Below are 23,124 nucleotides of genomic sequence, written 5' to 3'. Positions count from 1 at the left end.
TTTGGGCTCCCTGTCTTCTGCTGTGCCAATCCTAATAGGCACTAGCCAACACTATCCACAGGACAACCCAGATCGCTTTCACTGAAAGCTTTCACTTTCACCTAACCCTTGCTCTGATTAATGCTTTATTTCACAAATTTTGACTTGCCATGTTCCAAATACTTACCTCAAACTTTCAAGCCTAAAGACCCTGATTTGTTAGAAGGGCAGAGTGTAATCTAGATTTGCTTAGATAAAAATTGCCTTGCTTCTCTTTACTCTCTGCCTAACAAGGAACCTTTATGTTCTGGCTAATGTTAGAGATAAATTTGGGTAACTGCTGGATGTTTTTATTGGGGGGGGGGCGAAACAAGCAAGGGATGAGGGATGCGGCATGAGGCTTGTTTCAGAAACCTGCACAGCAAAGCCAAATTATGTCACTGACATGCCAGAAGCATGCACTACCTAATTCAATGGGGCTTTCACCCAGGTAAGCATGTGTATAGGATTGAGGCCTCTATCTTAAGGCTTCATTATCCATTGTTATGAACTTGGAGGACATGACAACTTGCTCACTCTTTTGTGACATTTTGAATTTCTTAGGGTTTCATTAATGTAAGTTGCACAAATGTTCATTGAGTATGCAATGTTTAAACCAATTATGGCCTTCAAAGTAGTGACAGCTAATAAAAATAGCAATGAACACCATTTGATACCACATCGTGCAGAAAATGCTCAGGTGCACAAGAGCTGGAGGGAAGCTCATGAAACCTGGAAGCCAGCAGCTGTCATCCACATCCCACTTTACTTTTACGGAAGTGTGCTGAATGTGTCATCGGCAAGTGCTTAAAAGCTGGAGAAATACTTAGCACTGTGAGTGACCCGTCAAGCTGGGCGTCCCAAAGTGCTTTTAGATCTGCTTCCTGCTTTGTGAACTGGGAGGGTTTCGATTCCCTGGAGTTTTCAAAACAAGACGTGGCAGCCCCTTTTTGCAAGTCAGGAGGTGACCCCCCCCCATAAATCTTTAGAAGAGATATTTGTGCCGCCTCCTCCTACCCCCTTCAAACTCTACAGGGTCAAACCCACATAATATGAGCCTTAAAAGTTTTAAGTGCGGGTTCCAATCCTGTTGTTGTTGTTGCTGCTATTCTATACAGCCCTTCAGCAAAAGATCTCAGGGGGTTCACAAGATAAAAATACAAGATAAAACCACAGATAAGTAGTTAAAACAAAAACAATACAATAGGATCGAAACACCACAATACAATAATGCGTGTATATAAAAACCAGGTTGCCAGTTGCATTTGGAATGCTGTGCACAGTTCAGATTGCCCCCATCCCAATGAGGACATTGTAGGGATGACAGAAGTACAGAAAAAAGACAACTAAATTAATCAAGAGATTGGAGCACCTTTCCTATGGAGAAAGGTCACTCAGTTTTAATTTATTATCATTATTTTCTAAAAATGGACAGAGTACATGACCACAGAATTGCAGAGTTGGAAATGACCCCTAGGGCCCATCTAGCCTAACCCCACTGCAATGCAGGGATCACACAATAAAGGATTATACAATTATACCTGGTGCGAGTGTATTCTTCTTCTCCTGAACTCAAGGTTGTCCAATGAAACAGACTGGCAGCAGGAAAGGCTGCAGCTCAGGTGGCAGAGCGTCTGCTTTGCATGCTGGAAGGTCCCAGGTTTAACCCCCAGGTATCTCCAGGTAGGGCTGGGAGAAAAGCCTACCTGAAACCGCTGTCAGTCAGTGTAGACAATCCTGAGCTGGATGGAACCATGGTCTGGCTCAACGTAAGGCAGGTAGGTCCCTATGCTCCGAGATTCAGGGGAGGCCAAAGAAATCACAGCTCCACACAGAATGGAAGGTTACTCCAGGCTTGTAGATGGCTTTAAAATGGAATTGGACCCCATACTCCATAAATTTGCACTGCTGCTGCTTGGAAGCAGGGGAAGACTGCAGCCTTTGTGCCTTCCTGTGAGATACCCAGAAGAATTTGGCTGTCCACTGTCAGAAACAGGATGCTGGTCTCCAGCCAGCCAGGCTCCTCGCCTACTCAGTGACAAGCAGTGGACTGCCCCAACCTCATTCCTCCCCCCTTGATTTCAGGCGCTTGGGGGGAAGACCACCATATGGCACTTTGATAGCAATGCAAAGATTTGGAAAACAAGCAGGATAACTAACACAGAAACTAAGAGGATGAAGACAGTAGGCTAAACATTTCACTCTTGCTTCATTTTTATCATGTGCCGTTTGGTTTCACACTGCAGCCTTAGAAGCCTGTTAAATAGTCAAAGGAAAAATTGGCCTTTTAAAAAATAGAAAAAAAGGGGTAATATTATTTCATATTAATGGTTCCCCATTATTCATTAGAGGAGCTGCCTACCAGAGTCTGGAAGGCCAGTCACCATCCATTTATTTCAGGCTGAAAAGAATGCCATTCCAGCAGGAAGAAGAGCAGTCAAAGTGACAGGTCTCCAAAGTGAAAGGAACGGAGTGATTTTGAGAGGGAGAAAGTCAGAAATAAGGACAACGCTGGAACAGAGGGGAGATGGAGTGAGTTGTTAAGCACAGCAGCCACCTACAAAAATATTAAGCAACCCCCCCAGCAAAAAAAAAAAAAAAGGAAGAGGTTTGTGCGCGTAATCACACATGTACGCAAAAAGCACAGCACAAATTAATTCAGGGATGCGTACTTGGATCTGTGCCACCCTACAACATGGAGCTCAATGGGAAAGCTGTTAAATTTGCAGGAGCTGTGTGTGCTGTGCTTTGGGCTCCTGCACATGTAATGAGTCCTTAGATCACACCAACAAAAAAAACCCTGCAGATTCACAGGAAGGTCTGTGACAGCTCGATTCAGAGCCTTCAATGCAGGTTAATACAAGTTCCAGGCAGTATCAACAACACAGGCTGCAGTCCTCCTGGATTTCAACTTCCCAAACCTTTCAAGTATTAAAATTAAATGAAGATTTCAAATGCAGAGACAACATGACAGTAAGGTAATGGTAATATTGTGTTTAAAAACTTAAAGCGTTGTTTTTTGTTTTGGATGCACAAAGGCAGCTTCTACAAAGGCATCATCTGCAGTATTTGTTCTCATACTGAAACTCACAAACATGTTTCTTGTTCAGCACTGAAGACTTCCACAACAGCAGTACCACTCTGCCTTGCTCACTTTATTTCACCTCGCATCGTTTATGGGTGTGGTTACAAAAATGGATATAGGTACTTTGGCTACAATGGTTTGCTGTGCATCAGTGTGCTTGGCAGGTGCAAGCTGTTCCCAGAAGGAAGAAGTTTGCTGTACATTTCCCCCCTCTCTTATTTAACCAATAATATTTCCAGGCCCAGATTCTCAGATCCTTTGTTCATGCCTTTCCGATCGCTACTGTGTATACACTTAATTCATAAAAAATTGGGTATTTCTCAACCAAAAGAGCAGCACAAACAGTCAAGAAGAGCAAGAGGAGATTCGGCGTATCAACCTCCCCAGTTGCAGAAGACCTGAAGGCTGCGCTGCTACAACTACCTTTTCATTCCATGCAGAAACCAGGATGCTCAAGAGATACGGAGCCATCAATCATCGTTGATGCTGCAGAAACTACTACGCCCGAGTACCAAAAGGCCTCTTCCCGTTCTCAGCGCTAAGCTTCAAGGATTCCAACAAGCCCTTGATGCGTTCGCTGGCTGGTCCCCTCTTCCTTCTCGTACCCTTGCTGGCATTATTTCCTGCTGATGTTAGGAGAAGGGCTGCCAGTCCCCAGCGCTGGTTGCTGCTGGACGGACCCTTCCCTGTCTGCTGCAAAAGCCAGGCGCTCTCTCTGGACAAACTGACAAATCTTTCAAGCTGTGTTGCATTTACGTTCTTGCTGATATTAAGGTTTTGTTCAAAGGGGTTCTGTATGTGAAGAGCAGACGCTTCTGGCTTGTTTTGCTCTTTCCCCTGTATATTTGGAAAAAAAGGAGGCGGTGGTGAAACAAAAATCATTTAACATGTGCACCGTGTATTATCGACTGCCCCGAGGCAAGCGTAAATAAGCAGAAACCCATGCAAAGTCCAAAACTGCTACCACCACCACCACCACTCATTTACTAGGCCTTTCAAAAGAAAGCCAGGTGTTTCTATGCAAAGGTATGCAGAAGGGAGATCAGGATCTACTGGTGGATCTCTGGTAAGTTGCAGTAGATCAGCAAAAGTTTCCAACTCCCAGAAATGTAATGGCTTTTCTTGCTTATAGCAGACTGCTGAAATGAAGTAAGCTAACCAGAAATGGATTCGTGTGTGAAAGGTCTGAGTCCTCAGTTCAGTTCTAGTACTGTGAGTGGGGGGGGGGGTATCTAGGCATAGAATATGCTCAGAGGTACCCTCTTCTACAATATTAGCAGAATATCTTTTCTGCCAGGCTCTAGCAAAAGACACCAACAATCCTGACTTTGCCTACCCCTGTAGTACAGAACGCAGGCAATATGCTGTGTCCTTAGAGAAGCATTTCGATGGGCAAGCCAGGATTGCAGCGGCAGAGACAATGAACTGGGTTCAGAGGGAAAGTTCAAGAGCGGAAAGGCAGCAATTTCCACATACTCAAACACAGCAAAATTCATATTTGCATATTTCTTTCACTCGCAATAACTGACAAGAGGAAGAAGGATTCAAGTTTTTGCCCCCGTCTGTGAATAAGCCCAAGGGGGCTCTTAGCTGGAGTCTGTGCATCAAGTAAAAAAAAACCCAAGGGGTGGTCTTAGATGTTTTGCCCTAAGGCTATAGCCAGCAAGGCCCATTTAGATCCAACATAGCAGGGACCTAGCAAGGTATTAAAATGTTCTCCCAATATGGCCTCTCAAAAAATGCCACAAGCCACCCACATCCATTCAGCAAACAGCCCCTCTCTCACCCAAATAATACATTTGGAGGTTTCTGAATTGAATGCCAACCCATACTGGCTGCACAATACAGTCATAGCAACAAAGCAAAGTAGGAAGAATTACTAATATCAATTTTGCTCCCCCCACCCCGTCTCCAATATTCAGACATTTTCATACAGTAACGTAAAGACTGGCAATAAACCCCGCAAGGGTGTGAAAGTTAAATACTTTTACCTTCCTGATATTTAGTGAATACTTGTTAAAATGAAAATTTCCAAAGTATTCAAAGAAGTCACTCAGTAGTACATCTGGAAAAAAGGGGGGAAAACACAGTAAGGAAAGAAGAGACCCAAGTTCAGATCTGACTGGTGAAAAGATTTACAAGGGGGCCGTCTTACCTAGGGTTTCTGTGTTTTCTGTGGGCTTAATTTTGTTCAAGTCACTAACGAAGGTACAGTCGTGACCTTCAATCACGTGCTTATCTTCTGCATCTAAAGCAAAAAACAAACACTTTTGAACTATCACATACAGATACTATAGAATCTGTTAAGGGATGAAGTTAATCGCATAGAAATTAGTGTGTGACAAATTATAAAAACAACCGTTCAAGCACTTCACCATTAAAACAATTCAGGCACAGACAAAAGACAATTATTATTTATATCTCTTACTCACCCTTCACCGGAAGGTCCCAGGGTGGGATACAGCATATGAAAAGGCAATACAACTGAAACAGCAACAAATACACACACTACCCCTTGAATGCCCGAGTGAGTAAGCAAGGTACTCATTGCTCCTAACAGTGGCCTCTCCTTTTGGAAAGGCAGAGGTAGAAAGTGGTGCAAAATCCAAGCAACCGCTCCAATTTGCAATGCTTAACTTTTACCCTCCTTCCATTGCTTTTATCAACTAAAAAACAAATTGCAACCACTGTGAAGTTCTGGGTAGGGTTAGACTCTCCCTGAAGGAACAGGTGCATAGTCTGGAAGTAGTCCCTCAATTTAAATCTGTAACTGGACTGCCAAGCAGCTTTTGTGGCTACAAGTGCTTATGCCTAGCTCTGGCCATTTATGGACTGGGATAACCTGGCCTTAGTCAATCATGCCAATGACCCCCCCCCCTTTGGACTACTGCAATGTGCTTCATCTGGGGCTGGCCTTGAAGACTGTCTGGGAACTGCAGCTAGTGCTGGGAACTGTGAAACTTAGCTGTGAGGATATCTGGTTTTGCATTTTGATGTTTTTTTAAAAATGCATTGTCTTTTCTGCTTTGTTGTATCTGCTCTGGGTCCCTTCCGGAGGAAGGGCAGGAGAAATATCTTATAATTATTATTCCACCTGCACATGTTTGTCAAATCCTCCCTCTTACCAGCTAGCTCCTTCAGCTGATCCAAAGTTGGAATGATGGGGGGCTTTCTTCTTTGCAGAAAAAACAAGACCATCATCGTGAGCGAGAAATTAGTAATCCAGGAGCCAGGAATGCTGCTGGTTATGGCTTGGACCCGTGCCCAGCACCGCACACTGAACACCAGAGCTCTCACACGCGGGTCGAGGCTGCCGTAGATATATAGGAGCTCAGAGCTTTTTAGGGCAATTCTGTTGGAAAAGGAATGGAAGAGGGTCAAAGGGACAATATAGAATGTCAACAACTTATAAGTGCAACACATGAGGGTGTGAGGAGAGCCCCTGCCAACAGGAAAACTGGGAGCATGCATCCTTTTTAAAGAAATGGCAGCAGACTGTTTCACAGGAGACAAAGGATCTACAACTGTAAGGCTTGCACAAACCTTTGCTGGTTTATTGCTGAAGAGTCAAATCAACACAGAATCACAATTCTCAATGTATGCTGTTCTCTGAGATGCAAACTTTAGAAAGGTAGAGGGCATTGTGCTTATTAGTATATCTGCTCCGCAACCCAGACGTGGACCCATTAAGAGATACTAGGTTTTATCCAATGCTAGACATACTCAGAGAAATTAATGTTCATGGCTAACGCAGGGTTATTAATTTCAACTTTGAGTAGAACTTAATTGGATTTCACCCACTATTTCTCCTCATAAGAACAGGGCTGTCACTCAGAAGGGTAAAGAGGGAAGCAGCTAAGGCCATTTGAAACGGTATCAGGAGGCTTCAGGGAGGACTGGCAGACAGGGTCAGACATGAGTGGTAACACAGAAGAACTGCGATCTTTCTTTGCAGAGGGCAAAACAATAGCTTTTTTCTGCCACAGAGAACTCAACATGGCAAAGTTTACAAATGCTAATCTGGTCAATATAACATCAACACAGGTGTCTCCTGTGGTTTATTATAAAAGCAACTGTAAAGTATTCATACGATTGGTATTTCCCCTATACATGGAATTAAGAAAGGAAAGGAAAAACGCTCAAAGGGGGAAAAAAGAAACTGTGCCAGAAATGTTATTAATAAGAAGCCTGCTCCCCCTACTGGTCATCAAGTGAAAAAACGAAGTTTTCTTTAATACAGTGGTACCTCAGGTTACATATGTATTAGGGGATGATTAGCTGCTTGTGCTTAAAATGGTGCCCCTTCAGAGTTTGTGCGGCCCCACAAACCTCTGTGTGTGACAGAGCTCCTCAGACATGTCTGCTCTAGTCACTGTTAGAGTCCGACAGTGGCTGTTTGCGGAAACGCCTCCAACAAAGAAGTTCCTTAACGGAAACACGTCTCCTGGACTCACGACGTGACAGCTTCCGACGAAGCATGGGTCTCCCTGCAATTGCTTCTGACACCTCCCCACTATTTTCACTGGACGTGTCTCTCACCCCTTTCTCCCCCCTGCTTCCTGCCTGCGCTGCTGCATCTCTCTCAGTATCCCTGAGATCCTGCTCCAGAGACCCCTCGCTCCCCCTGCTGGTCCCTGCTTTGGCTGTTGAGTCTCTCCCAGTCTCTGGGAGCCCTATCACCTCCTTTCCCTCTGATGTCAGTTCCCTGACATCCACCTCCCCTCCAGGGCCCCCTTCCCCCCCGCCCCCTCCCTCTCCTCTGGGCGGTGAGGAGCTGAAACCCCGAAACGAATCCTCTTCATCTTCCGACGTCTCGAACATCTCCCTCCATCGGTCTTTGTTCCGACTCGCTGAATCCTCCTCCACCTCGGAATCGGAGAACCCCTCCAACTCCTCTTCTTCGTCTGTGGTGGCGAAGTATTCCCTCCGGAACCTCGCCACTGGCTGGGGTTTTCGAGGGAATCTCTGATGAAAAGTTTCAATTAGAACCTCGTCATCTACATCCTCTGCCCTGACCCAGGTGTTTTCCGACTCCGGTTCCCCTTCCCACATTACCAAATACTCTACTTGCTCTCCTTTCCACCTGGAATCTAGGATCTCCGCTGCATGGTAGCTGTGTTCTTTTTCCTCCATCGCTGGTCCCCTATTGACCCTCCCCTCTCTGTCCCCTATATACGGTGACAGCAACGATCTGTGGAACACTGGGTGCAACTTCATGTGGTTCGGTAACCGGAGTCTGAAAGCCACTGGGTTGACCTGTTGCGTGACTTCAAATGGGCCCAGTCTTTTGGGTCTTAACTTCTTACAACCTCCTTTAAATGGTAACCCTTGGGTGGACAGCCACACCTGGTCTCCCACCCTAAGGCTTTCCCCTTCCCTTCTGGTTTTGTCTGCCTGCCTCTTATATTCCTCCTTCGCTCGGTTTAAATTAAGTTGGAGTTGGCGATGGATCGCTTCCATTTCTTCAACGAACTGTTCTGCTGCTGGAACGCTCCAGTTCTCCCCCTCCCCCCCTGGGAAGGCTCGGGGATGACACCCGTGATTGGCCAAAAAAGGGCTCATTCCCGTGGACACGTTCTCTGCATTGTTGTAAGCAAATTCTGCCAACGCCAGCTTCTCCACCCAATCATTCTCTCTGTCATTAACATAACACCTCAAATATTGCTGGAGGACACCATTAGCTCTTTCCGCCTGCCCGTTGGTTTCTGGATGACGGGCAGTAGAGAAATTAACCTCTACATGCAGTAAGCTCATGAGCTTCCTCCAGAACCTGGAAGTAAATTGTTTCCCTCGGTCCGAAACCACCCTCAAGGGGGCGCCATGCAACCTAAACACATTTTCCACAAACAATTTGGCGGTTTCTTCTGCTGTGACCGCATGTGAGCAGGCTATAAAGTGTGCCATCTTGGTTAACAGATCTACCACCACCATAATGGCTGTTTTCCCTTTGGACCTGGGCAGATCAGTCATAAAATCTATTGCCACTGCCTCCCACGGTCTTTCCGGCGTGGGTAGTGGTTCTAATAAACCTGCCGGTGCCCGCCTCTCCCCCTTGGCTCGTTGGCAACGGTCACACCCTCTCACATATTCACGCACATCTTCCCTGACCTTGGGCCACCAGAATTCCCTGGTAACCAGCCACATGGTTTTGTGTTGCCCAAAATGCCCTGCTGTGGGGTTATCGTGCAGTTGCTTGAGTACCTTTTCCCTCAATTCCCCTTCAGGTATGTATAACGCTCCCTTGTAGTACAACGCCCCATTTCTCTCCTCAAAACCCCCGGGTTTGTCTCCCTCCCTCCTAAGACTCCTGAGTTTGTCCTGGGCGTATACATCCTGCCCCGTTCCCTCTACCAGTTCCCTTTGCCCCACCAATGCCGCCCCACACACCCAGCGGTCCTCGGGAATGACATGGGTCTCTTCGGGTACACCCTCTCCCTCCAAATATTCAGGTTTGCGTGAGAGAGCGTCCGCCCTAACGTTCTCCGGGCCTGGTACGTAACAAATCTCAAAGTTAAATTTGGAGAACTCCTGGGCCCATCTCAACTGCCGTTGGTTGAGCACTCGCGCAGTTCTCCAATACTCTAGATTCTTATGGTCCGTGCACACTTGCACTTTCTGTTGTGCACCAATTAGTAGGTGCCTCCATCTCCGGAAGGCCTCATAAATTGCAAGAAGTTCCCGGTCGTACACCGTGTAGTTCCTCTCAGACTTGTTCAGCTTCCGCGAAAAGAAGGCACACGGTCGCCACTCCGACCCCTCCTTCCCCGGCTGCAGAAGAAGCACCGCCCCTATGGCTCGGTCCGACGCGTCTGTTTCGACCCTCAGCTTTTTTTGTAAATCCACATGTAGAAGTTGTTCGCCAGAGGCGAAGGCCCTTTTCAGTTCCTCAAACGCTCGCTCCGCCTCCCCCGTCCAAACAAACTTCTTTTTGCTGCTGAGACAGTCCGTGATGGGCGCCGTCAGGTGGGCGAAGTTGCGGATGAACTTACGATAAAAGTTTCCAAACCCTAGGAACCTCTGCACATCCTTCTTGGTCTTGGGTGTTTTCCATTCCAGCACCGCTTGAACCTTGCCGGGGTCCATGGCCAACCCTTTGTCTGACAAGCGGTACCCCAGGAATTCCACCTCCTTGGTATGAAACTGACACTTCTCCAGTTTCACCCACAGTCGGTTGGCTTGCAGCCTGCTCAACACTTCTCTGACGTCTCTCACATGTTGCTCCTCATTCTCCGAATACACCAACACGTCATCTAAGAAGGCCACGCAATTCTTGTAGAGCAAAGGCCCCAGTACGTGGTTCATGAAAGCTTGAAAACACGCGGAGCCGGTTTGTAATCCAAAAGGCATAACTAAGTATTCAAATGCCCCCAAAGGGGTGAACATGGTGGTCTTCCATTCATCCCCTTTCCTTATACGTATCAGGTTGTACGCCCCCCTTAGGTCCAGCTTTGTAAAAATCTTTCCCTTCCGCACCCTGGTCAAAATATCATCAATCCTGGGCATAGGAAAAGCCGCCGGCTCTGTCACTGCATTTAAGGCCCGAAAGTCACATACCAGCCTCGGCTTGTCCGTGTTTTTTTTTGTCCACAAAAAACACTGGGCTACCCCCCGCTGCCTTGGACTCTCTGATGAAGCCCCTCTTCAGGTTCTTGTCAATGAACGCTCGCAACTCCTGCATTTCCCTGTCTGACATGGCATACAACTTGCCTACAGGAAGCTGTGCTCCAGGGAGTAAATTGATCTGGCAATCAAAGGGTCTATGCGGAGGTAGTTGGTCAGCTTCCTTCTCGCTGAACACGTCGCTGAGATCAGCATACTGTGGTGGCACCTTCCCCTTCTCCACTACTTCAGTCCCTGCCAGGGTGGCTTGGGCCCCTGCTGACCCCTTTTCCCCCCTGCAGTGTTCTAAGCAATGTGCGGAACCGAAGGAAACCACTCTTTGATGCCAGCCCACCAGCGGATCATGTAGGGCTAGCCAGCTCATTCCCAAAATAATGGGAGCACCTCCCAAGGTGGCCACATTAAACGCTATCAGTTCTGTGTGCCTTGCCACCCTCATTATCATTGGGATGGTCTGCAAGCTGACTCCTCCTCCCAACAGTTCCCTGCCATCGATCGTGGTCACCTGCAGGGGGTTGCTTAAAGGGATAGTCTGTATCTGGTGTTCAGCAGCAAACTCCTTGCTCATAAAATTGCAGGAGCTGCCTGAGTCCAACAGTGCCTTTATTTTTAGGGGGTGTCCATTTTGCAGCTCTAGCGACACTTCAATCACTAGAGCCGGTCGAGGAGCTTCTGGCACTGGCACTTGGGGAAGGGGCACTTTCACTGCTCTTTGGCCTGGCTGCAGTGCCCTGATGGCAACCAGGCGTTGGCTTTTACCTGCTCCGTTTCTCCCTGCTCTTCCCCCTCAACAGCCCCCACCATTCCTTGCCATTCCTTCCTCTGGGGGCAGACTCTGGCAAAGTGGCCTGGCTGTTGGCAGAGATAGCATTTCCGGGCTCCCTTTCCCTCCTTCTTCGCCCCCTCACTGGGCTTTGAAACTGCGCGCGCTCGGGCTGTTCCGATTTCCATCGGCTCTGCCGGCGGGAAAGCTGGCTCAGGAATGTCTGGAATGCGTAACTCCTTCCAACGTTCCCCTCTCCCTTCCCGCCTCTCCAAGGCTCTTGCCTCCTGGCGCGCTCCAATGGTCAGCGCAGATTTGGTCAGCTGATCCATAGACACCGCCCTGGGGCTCCTGGCCAGCTCGTCTTTCACAGCTGAAGAAAGACCTTCTTCAAATAGCATCTGAATGGGTGCTGCCGATAAATCCCACCCCAATCTGTGAATCAGCATGGTAAATTCAGTCCAGTACTCACGGACAGATCTGCTTCCCTGCTTGCAAGCCATTAACTGTCTGCGCACCGCCCCTTCCTCAACGTCGCTGGAAAACATGATATCCATTGCACGAAAAAATTTCATAGTGTCCTTTAGGATATCGTTGTGCGTTGCCATCAGGGGTCGAACCCAGTCTCGCGCGCCCTTCTCAAGATGCCCAATTACAAAAGCAACTCGAGATTCCTCATCAGGGAACTCATCAAACTGGACATTCAGGGCATATTGCATTTCAGTCCTAAAGGCATGGTAATCCTTGGGGTCCCCCCCAAACTTCTGCACCAATCCTGGTACCTTTCTGGGGAACTGAGTGGTTCTCCCCTTCTTGTCTGCATCTTGAGCCCTCCTCTCCTCGAGCCTCGCCGTCTGCAGCGCCAGTTGGACCTCCAATGCTCGGCATCTTTCTTCCAAGCTTGGATCAGCTCCTCCGGCTCCGGCTGGGTCGCTCATGATGCTTTCTCCTGCACAGGCAGCGTACAGAGACTGTCGGACTGCTATTAGGGGATGATTAGCTGCTTGTGCTTAAAATGGTGCCCCTTCAGAGTTTGTGCGGCCCCACAAACCTCTGTGTGTGACAGAGCTCCTCAGACATGTCTGCTCTAGTCACTGTTAGAGTCCGACAGTGGCTGTTTGCGGAAACGCCTCCAACAAAGAAGTTCCTTAACGGAAACACGTCTCCTGGACTCACGACGTGACAGCTTCCGACGAAGCATGGGTCTCCCTGCAATTGCTTCTGACACCTCCCCACTATTTTCACTGGACGTGTCTCTCACCCCTTTCTCCCCCCTGCTTCCTGCCTGCGCTGCTGCATCTCTCTCAGTATCCCTGAGATCCTGCTCCAGAGACCCCTCGCTCCCCCTGCTGGTCCCTGCTTTGGCTGTTGAGTCTCTCCCAGTCTCTGGGAGCCCTATCACCTCCTTTCCCTCTGATGTCAGTTCCCTGACAATATGCTTCAGGTTACAGACTCTGCTAACCCAGAAATAGTGCTTCAGGTTAAGAACTTTGCTTCAGGATGAGAACAGAAATCGGGCTCCGGCGGCGCGGCAGCAGCAGGAGGCCCCATTAGCTAAAGTGGTGCTTCAGGTTAAGAACAGTTTCAGGTTAAGTACGGACCTCCAGAACGAATTAAGTACTTAACCAGAGGTACCACTGTATCTCAACACTAATGCCCATCTGTATATTTTTATCCAGCGGTTCTCAAGTGGTTTCCCTCAGCAGACCACTTGAAAACTGCTGTTAGTCTTGGTGGACCACTTAACAGACCTTCCCCACACCCTTTAGTGCTGTCATCATTGTCAAAACCGGCACCTAATTATGAACACCACAGGCCCTGCTGAGAAGGGCCCCTTTACCTGTAATTTTTAGGGAGAAATTTGCAGGCTGCACCAATGCCACATGGACAGAGGCCCTAGGCCAGGGCTCTGCTGGCCCTGTCTGATAATCCAGCTTTGCTTGGTCAAAACAATCTCAGTCTCCATTGCTGGAGTGGGGTGAGGAATAAAGTGGGGGCGGGAGAGAGATTATATTGATGCTAGCAGATCCCAATCTGCATTTTGCCTGCTCCCGCTTTAGAATGCTGATATACATTGCCACTCTATAGCCACTTATGCACCCATATCTAAACCCAATATGGTGTGGTATACTGTATAGTGTATGAGTGGGGAACCTGCAGTCTTCCAGCTGTTGATAAACTACAACTTCCATGATCCCTGACCATTAGCTGCACTGGCTCGGGTTGATGGGAGTTAAGAGCCCACTGGAGATTACCTGGTTCCCTTTCACTGGTGCAACGGATGCAGTACCAGGCTGGAAAGACATTACTAAGCTTACAGGGTATTTCTGGCTACCCTTGCCCTGAGTTTCCTGGACGGTAGGATGTACATTTGAAAATGCTTACCTATTATTAGCTGTCAAGTCACACTGAAATCCTGAAGGCTGATGAGAAAATCGTACCAACGGACAGCGAGCATTAAGTATTTTTTGGACACCAACACACCCAGGGCCGAAGTTATCAATAAATTCACCAATCACATAAAGGGTCCTCTGCGTGGCTATTCGTTCAGAAGGTACTCTCTTCATTAGATAATCTATGTTGAAGGGACCTGTTTTCTAACACAAAAGAGACAGAATAAGTCAATGTTCAAAACAAAGGCAAGCCCCCTGACACAGCGTCCTCTTCAGAAATTTGTGTAAGATGTTGAGCGCTTGAAAATTAGGATTGTAACCTGCATCTTCTACTGACTTGCCTCTTTTTAGTCTTTGCCTCCCACCCCTGAATGAGCAAAATATTATTGTTACACAGCTAGAACTCAAATATGTGGTTTATTTATTTAACATAATTTTTATGCTGCTTGATTGTAAAAAAACAACAACTTCAAACTGGTTTACAAAAAAGGAATAAACAATACAGTCACACCTTGGTTCTCGAATGCCTTGCGACTCGAACGTTTTGGCTCACGAATGCCGCAAACCCGGAAGTGAGTGTTCCTGTTTGCGAATGTTTTTGGGAATGTCCAATGACGCTTCAATGGCTTCCGACTGAGTGCAGCCGATCAAAAGCTGCGCCTTGGTTTTCGAAAGTCAAACGGACTTCCGGAATGGATTCCATTTGAGAACCAAGATATGACTGTAAAATTACTAGTAAAATCAATTAAAACATTAAAAAACTTTAAACCAGCAATAATCTAAAAACATACTGGCATTCTAGATATCTCGGTAGGCCTGTCTAAACAACAGGTTTTTAGCAAAGACGGGACGCGGGTGGCGCTGTGGGTTAAACCACAGAGCCTAGGACTTGCTGATCAGAAGGTCGGCGGTTCAAATCCCCGTGACAGGGTGAGCTCCCGTTGCTCGGTCCCTGCTCCTGCCAACCTAGCAGTTTGAAAGCACGTCAAAGTGCAAATAGATAAAAAGGTACCGCTCCAGCGGGAAGGTAAACGGCGTTTCCGTGCACTCTGGTTTCCATCACGGTGTTCCATTGCACCAGAAGCAGTTTAGTCATGCTGGCCACATGACCAGAAAGCTGTTTGCGGACAAACGCCGGCTCCCTTCGTTTGCCAGAAGCGGCTTAGTCATGCTGGCCACATGACCCAGGAGCTGTACGCTGGCTCCCTTGGCCAATAAAGCGAGATGAGCGCTGCAACCCCAGAGTCGGTCACGACTGGACCTAATGGTCAGGGGTCCCTTTACCTTTACCTTACAGTGAAGGTGCCTGGCTGATATTAATAGGCAGTGAGTTCCGAAGTATAGGAGCCACCGCACTAAAAGATCGAGTCCTTACAAATGTGGAATGGGTATTACATGGCATCTGTAACAGTGCCAGTTCTGCCAATCAAAGCTGAGTGGGCATATCTTGCAGGCAAATTGTCCCCAAGTTGTTAAGGGCTTTGTATACTAATTGTAACACCTGGAACTTGGCTTGGTAGCAAATTGGCGACCAATGCATATCTCGGAGCACTGGTGTTACATGGAGCAGGGAAGAGCAGTTATATCCCTAAAATTAAATGTCCAGGATCCAAAGAGCCCCACTTATACCTGGTTTCCACTAACTTGTTCTGGCTTGCCCTAGATGCTGCTTCAGCTTGGCAGGGAGAGGGGCATATGGAGGCTGAAGCAAGAGAAAGGACAGACATGCCGCATGCAACCACTTGGAGCCCAGCCAGTTTGAATCATGTCCAGCTCTAATGGACCCTTCAGAGGAATAGATCTAACTTTTTTTATATAAAAGCAATGCTGTTAGAGAAATGCTCAGATATTAGAAACACATGCACCATCCATATCCATGACAAGAAAAGCTGCCTCAAGGCAAAGACTGAAACTGAGCCAGTTCTCTCAGTAGAGAGAAAAACCAACCTGGAGAAAGTCAGGGGTTTCCCACATGTGACGGGGAAATGGTTTTTAAGCACACAGCCTCTGTTTACATGAGCAAAACAAGGCAGCGTTGGCCAATACACTCTGGCAAAATTACGCAAAAGGAGGAAGTGGTATATGTGGGACTCCTTTGTGCTGATGGGCAGCATTTTATTATACTGTCATGAGAAAAATGTAACCGTGAACCGCATTACTGCAGTTTGCATATGCTGCTGTTTGAGATAAGATTGGCTAATTGCATAGAGGAAATGTACACAGCTTTGCAGCTGCCTAGAACAAACCTGCTTAGTTTGCTTATCCCCATGTGGACATTGTGTTTAACCCTTCCTGTGCTTGTGCATTCATTGTCCAGGAGCATGTTAACATGGCCACCGGCTGCAATGCAGCACATGGAACAGGCACCCAAGTCCCATTTTCATTGCAGAAAGCAAAGATGCATGAGAGCAGACTGTTTTGTGGGTGACGCTGATAAAAGCACTAAACACTGTCAAAGGTTTAGGGCAGGGTGGGGAAGCTGTAGCCCTCCACATGTTGCTGGACTCCCTGAACCCATCATCCCTGACCTTTGACCCCATTGGTTGGTAGTGGTGTTAAATTCTTGAGAATAATCTTTTGGAGAATATTCTTCATTAATGAGAATACAGTGGCGCCTCGCAAAACGAAATTAATCCATTCCGCGAGTCTCTTCGTCTTGCGGTTTTTTCGTCTTGCGAAGCACGGCTATTAGCGGCTTAGCGGCTATTAACCGCTTATCAGCTATTAACGGCTTTAAGAAAAAGGAAACAAACTCGCAAGACATTTCGTCTTGTGAAGCAAGCCCATAGGGAAATTCGTCTTGTGGAACGACTCAAAAAACGGAACTCTTTCGTCTTGTGCGTTTTTCGTCTTGCGAGGCATTCGTATTGCGAGGTACCACTGTATTAGAGAATTTTCATTTAAAATAGGAAAACATTCATTTTAATGCATTGAAAATGCATTTATTCAATGCGACAATGCAGGGAGTTAAAATTCTTTGATTTTTTGCATGAAACTTGAAATTGAAAATTCAACGGGAATGACTCACGTTAATCACTAAGCCTGCCACTAACCATATATTTACCATCAACTTTGAATTCTAATTATGTTGTATATGTATGAAATGTAGCTTTTAAAGTAAAAGGAATAATTAAAATCTCATCTTGACTTATTATTTACTATGTTTTTAAAATGTGGGTTGTAAAACTGGTTCTTACATTAGAATTTACAGTTTGTGAAGAATATTCTCCGATGAATTTTCTATCAGAGAATATTCTCCGCAAAATATTCTCACCCCACATCACTACTGGTTGGTGATAATGAGCACTGGGCTCCATAAACATCCAGGGAGCAACTGGTTTCCCACCCTTGACTTTAGGGTCTGGAATTCAGTGCCTTCTTTACCACTTGCAGCATAAGCAGGACTCTTCCATTTGTCCACAATGACTGGGTAAGGTACTGGTGATGCTCTAATGACTTCTAGGAGGTCCATGCACTTGAAGATGGTGGTAATTAGTCTTTATAGTACCATCTATGTACACAGCACTCTTGAATATGAGTAATTTGTAGGATTTCAGTGTCAGGGAATTCCAGGAAGTAGAGTTAGCAGGGAGGGGAAGTACACACACACACAAACGGTAACCAGACAATGCAATGATATTGTTTCGTACTTGAAGAAAAAGCCATTTAGTTACAGGCTGGAAATTTGGGTTGAAGCTTAACATTAATTCACACATCAACCGCAATGCAATTCTTCTGGTGGCTGAATTGAAGATAATGTCACTAGGTGCTCTCCGAGGAGCTATGTATAAATTATAAGCTCATGTTTGAGAAAGGATTAGGCCTACAAATTTTTGATCCTCTGATAATTTGATTAGAGTACGGCAAATGAAGCCATAATGGACACACGCAAGGGTAGGCTTTTTCCAGCTTAGAACTTGCCTGCTGCCCAGTTGTATGAAAAACCTAGTAAGTATATACACTGAAAGATTGGGAGCAGTGGATGCACAAAAAGCAGCTTAAGATGAATACATGGCATTCAGGAAGCTTAGTAACAGCTGTGCAAAATGACAAAAAAAAGCTGCAGATGTAGCCAACTTTGATTTGCATCATGGCAATTAAAACCAATTTTATAATTAAAATTAATAAAAATGGTCATGATTGCAAAACAGTCATTCCACATTCTAATCAAACAACAAACCAATGGAGGATGCTGTTGGAGAAAGACCTTACCCTTTGGGTATCATTTTTTCGGATCGCATCCAGATCCAAAAACATGTCTAAGTCACATCCCAGTTTACCAAAGCTGTTCACAGAAGAGCCAAAGGGCTTCACAATGCAGTCTGGAAAATAAGCACTTGCAATGTCTTGAATTAAAGAGCAGGTAAAAAATCGGAGCTTAGTGTTTTCTTCTGTTAGCTGATACTTCTCTACGAGCATGTACAACTGGTCGCTCACCTGCAAAGACAAAAAAAGGGAGAGGGGGAACTCAAACTCAGGTTATGTGAGGCACTTGGGTGACCTTTGAGAGTTGAGAAACAGCTGCATTGTCTGCAAGGTACAACTTTACAACATAAAGCAAGCAGAGGGTAAACTCAGCATTCTTTCTTTCCAAATCCATCCTTAAAGATTATTTAAATACAAGTACTTTAAACATCATTTCTCTCTGCAATGAACACAATAGATACTGGTTCAATGGAAGATCAACAGATTCAGAAAAGACACAAGTCTTACATACTTGGCTTAAAACATCCCCTTTTGGTAGTCCTACTGGCTTAATTGTTCCTGCTATTTGGTGCTTGCTAAATTACTGTGCACTATTGAAGATTAAAAGGGATGGAATTTGTAAGCCACCACAACCCACTGACATTTTCATCCTAATATTAATCATCAGAATGTCTCAAGTTCTAACATCTACTGTTATCCGAGTGTACCAAGTGATACATTTAGCAAATATGTAAAGTCACCCTGTTCACATGTCATTAAATTATAATTGGTGGTTTACTGTGAATGTTCCTGCTTTGTTCCTCTCAACTAGTGAGTGGGAGCAACAAGTCATGATCCTTGATTTAGCATTACATCCAAACCAGGGGCCGTGGTTTGTTTCACTTCCAACAAACCATGTTTGGAAAGCTAAACTATTGGGGAGGAGTGAAGCAGAAGCAATCTGCTTGGTCACAGTAAGTCAGTAACTATGGCTTACTACAAAGTGCAAACACAGCCACTGTAACAGACATAAGTTAACGCTATATAGCTTTGCACCCAGAATAAATGCACAACATCGACTTTGAAGACAAAGGATGAACTTTGTCACTAAATGTACTGAGAACATACATGAGTGCAAGTTATTGGGTTCCGGAGGCATGGAAGTTCATCAGAATTCTATCAGGAATTTGCAACTTGATGATCTGTAATGGCGCACAAGGTTCTATTCAAACAACAAAATCACTCAATGCTACAAGGCTTCTCCTGCAATGTTTAAGCACAAAGAATGTTGGGTGGGTCCTAGGATGTTTATGTGAGCCAATGGTGAGGCTCAGTTAACTGATTGTGTTCTCTAAAAATCTCTGTACTGTGCTGGTGATTTCATGCCAGGCAACTTAATGCAAAGAGAGTTCACTAATGATTCCTATTCCTGGAATCAAGATTTCTGAAAAAGTTAAGTTTCTTTACATGAAAATTCATTTTGATATTATACGATTCATTATTGCTGCCTCTCTCAGAAGCATGAATGGAAGCACTGTTTATAAATTTAGTTTTTCATGATCCAGATTAATTAGTAGCTACTACCAACATGAACCTATCTAATCCTTCATAGAAGTTCTTTATTTTGCTTTCAGCTTCTTAGTATTGAAAATGCAAGAGCTACTTCATTATCAGTAAGCATGACCATTCTCTGTCCTATTTAAAAGATCTGGAGAAAAATCACAAATTGATATTTATTCCATTGGTAACAGTTCTATTGTATTAACAAGTATTGCATCGATTTTTCCAAAAATATTAACGGAACTATTTACTACATGCATTAAAAACCATTCACCCTCTTTCAGTCACGCTTCTGTGAAGTCTCTCAGCCCCACTCACCTCACAGAGTGTTTGTTGTGGGGGAGGAAGGGAAAGGAGATTGTTAGCCGCTTTGAGACTCCTGAAGGGGAGTGAAAGGCGGGATATCAAATCCAAACTCTTCTTCTTCTTCTTCTTCTTCTGATCAGCGTTTCTGATTCAGCTTTTCAGTTACATATTCAACACAATAATAAAAGCTGCTTTATTTCTTATAAGAGAAATTGCAAACATGAACTTACACTGTCAGCATTACATAGGTTCGTCAGCAGCTCTCCAACTTGAATAGTTGCCTGTTTATGACGGTAAACTGGAGTCTGATTGGAAGCTTGGCTTGGTGGGTTTTTCAATGTTATTGTAAAAATTCTGGATTTAAATGGAACAGGACACTCATCCACCAACTGTACAGAACCAGTAGCATCCTGCAGTGAAGCTATACTGTCGGTCTCAGAAAATTCTACTACTGCATACATCCCCTGAAGTAATAGAAAGGAAGAAATAGTAACATTTATGTAGTATGATACATAACAGATTTTATCTGTAAACATAGGCTGGGCATTAGAATTATTTTTCATTTTTTTTAACATGTTAAGACTACAGTGGTACCTTGGTTCTCAAACTTAATTCGTTCTGGAAGTCCGTTTGACTCCCGAAACATTCGAAAACCAAGGTGTTGCTTCCGATTGGCTGAAGGAGCTTCCTGCACTCAAGCGAAGCCGCGTCGGATGTTCGGCTTCTGAAAAATGTTCAAAAACTGGAACACTTTACTTCCAGGCTTTTGGCGTTCGGGAGCCGATGTGTTCGTCAACTACCATAAGCCATTTGAGAACCAAGGTTCCACTGTAAAGCTAAATGTTCCTCCTATGTATATGAAACTAACTGTATTTTGTAAGTTGCCTTGGGAGACCTTTGTGTGAAAGTATTTTAAAATCTGCCAATCACTAATTTCCATGCTATCCACTTCTGTAAAGGATACAGATGAGTTATCGCAAGTCCATCTGCTCTTGGGTCTTTCTATTTGAATCACACAAATTCAGTTGTTAATGCTGAAAATACTTACGTAACTTTCATAGAAGAAGTGATTCTTAATGTTCCCATGAGATGACAAGTATTTGAGTAGTTTTTTCTCATTGATTTTGGATGGGCAGTTAATTAACACGGTTCTTTGTGCCTGCTCTCGTCTTTCTGCTAAGATCTTACTGAATGTCTTCTTTCTGGTGCTAATTTCAGTATCTGGATGGAAAGGGAGGGGGAAACAGATTATATGAGCAGAGTTTTACAGCCTGATATTAGTACATGTACTTCATTTTTAAAAGCAAAAAGGTACGTACTACATGACAACCCCCCCAAAAAAAACCCTACATAAAAGTTTGTGTGCATTTTTGTTTTGCTACATAAAAGTCTCTCTCTGTGTGAAAGCACACTATGCTCAACTGAAAACAGCCCCAGGCACCAGGTATAAGAACATAAGAGGAATCCTGCTAGATCAGACCAAAGGCCCGCATCCTGCTTTCCATAGTGGGGAACCAGATGCCTATAGGGAGACATGACTGCAGTAACATTAGTATTCACAGGTGTTTGTGTAATTTGGGAATATGCGCAAAATTGCACCAACAGCTCGGTCTGTTTCTCAAGGTGCCCTTCCTCAACACCTGAAATCTATTCATGGTTAGGATGCCAGCTGTGGTGGGCATCTTGAAACAGCTCAAGGCCATAGGCCTTTGGCATGACTCATCCATACCCACTTTCTCCAAAGAATCTGTGCAGGCACACTGACAGGTCTAACGCCATGGCTGCATTCAGCAGCAATGTGGGTGGTGGTGGTGAATTGCTATTTGTGGTGGTGGTGGATCTCTCTTCAAACTTGAATCTTTCTGTGTATTTGAATTTCTTCACTTTAACCTCTAAGACCAAGTTCCTGTAAGCAGTACAGTTTATGATGCATTAATACAACTTATGAAGCATGTGTGTGTGTATAGTGTATTTGAATTGTCTTCAGTCAATAAAACACTTTATACTGAACCGTGTGGGCAATGTGTTTTCTTCACTGTCAATTCTAGAAAGGCCTACGACAGGAAAAGACGAAGATTGTGAAGCTTTGCTGGACTACTCTGCTGGTGCTGCACAACGACAGGAAAAGACGAAGATTGTGAAGCTTTGCTGGACTACTCTGCTGGTGCTGCACAACTCGGCTGGCCACACCAGTATAGGTTCAACTGAAGCGGACCCGAAAAGGGCAACTCCATCCCTACCAGGGAAGAACAGGCAAGGGAAGATCTACATCAGGAACAAGGCAGTGGTGGTGGCGGGACAGAGAAAGCTTGACATTGGAATCTGCTGCCCCGGTTGGATCCTACCGCCTGAGGCAGTTGCCTCATGGGTGGGTCGGCCCTGTATGGATGCAATATTAAAACACTATCAACAGGTGCCCTGGAGGCGATACAGTGGTACCTCAGGTTACATACGCTTCCGGTTACAGACTCTGCTAACCCAGAAATAGTGCTTCAGGTTAACAGAAACCGGGCTCCGGCGGTGCGGCAGCAGCAGGAGGCCCCATTAGCTAAAGTGGTGCTTCAGGTTAAGAACAGTTTCAGGTTAAGAACGGACCTCCGCAACGAATTAAGTACTTAACCCGAGGTACCACTGTACTGCTTTCAAGATTATAGCCACTGGTAGCTTTATCACTCGTCCCTTTTCAAAGCCATCTTAAGTCGGCTGCCACCAGCGCATCCCTTCGCCTCGCTGCTCACCCCCTCGAGGGTCCCTCAGCCTCTCCCCTCAAGTTGCTAAGCAGCAGGCGGACATCAAGAGAGAGGGAGGAAAGCGAGGCCGGGCGGGAAGGGGCCTCCCGAGAAATCGAAACCACTTTTACCTGCCGCCGCTTCCTCGCTGCCGGGGCCCTGCGGCTCGCTCCGCGTAGCTGCCGCAGCTTCCGTGGAGCTGAACCGGTTCCCGGCGACCCTCAGCCTGGCCTCGGCGCGGCGTAGGAAGCACAGACCCCGGCACTGGAGCCAAAGAGGCACTCGCCCCATGGGGGCCGCCATTCCTGAAAGAAGCGCGGGAAGGGCCCGCACTGCGCACGCGCGCGCCCCCGACGCAGGCGGCACCTGACGGGGCGACGCGAGGGTCAATATTCCTCGGCTTGCCTGCGCGTGCGCGCTGCGAACGTTCTTTTCCCTACGACGGGAGCGCGGAGAGGGCAAATC

The 23,124-nt window shown here is 45.9% G+C and overlaps 1 protein-coding gene and 1 long non-coding RNA gene across 2 annotated transcripts in view; one reads left to right on the top strand and one right to left on the bottom strand.

The window, feature by feature from the left end:
* LOC309515731 overlaps positions 1–23,124 on the top strand; it is a 606,047-nt gene that overhangs the window by 221,519 nt on the left and 361,404 nt on the right. The window lies entirely within an intron of this gene.
* MTPAP (mitochondrial poly(A) polymerase) lies at positions 1,370–23,001 on the bottom strand. The gene is made up of 9 exons (XM_082193796.1): positions 22,791–23,001; positions 20,979–21,151; positions 20,161–20,394; positions 18,092–18,316; positions 13,872–14,083; positions 6,229–6,455; positions 5,259–5,351; positions 5,095–5,168; positions 1,370–3,940 (listed from the first exon to the last, which is right to left on the bottom strand). The coding sequence occupies exons 1-9, from the start codon at positions 22,960–22,962 to the stop codon at positions 3,602–3,604; spliced, it is 1,749 nt and encodes a 582-aa protein (XP_082049922.1). The 5' UTR covers positions 22,963–23,001; the 3' UTR covers positions 1,370–3,601.

This window comes from Podarcis vaucheri (assembly GCF_965113315.1).
Source record: "Podarcis vaucheri genome assembly, chromosome: 12".
NCBI classification, from domain to species: Eukaryota; Metazoa; Chordata; class Lepidosauria; order Squamata; family Lacertidae; genus Podarcis; species Podarcis vaucheri.
This window is presented reverse-complemented; position numbering and strand designations above follow the sequence as displayed.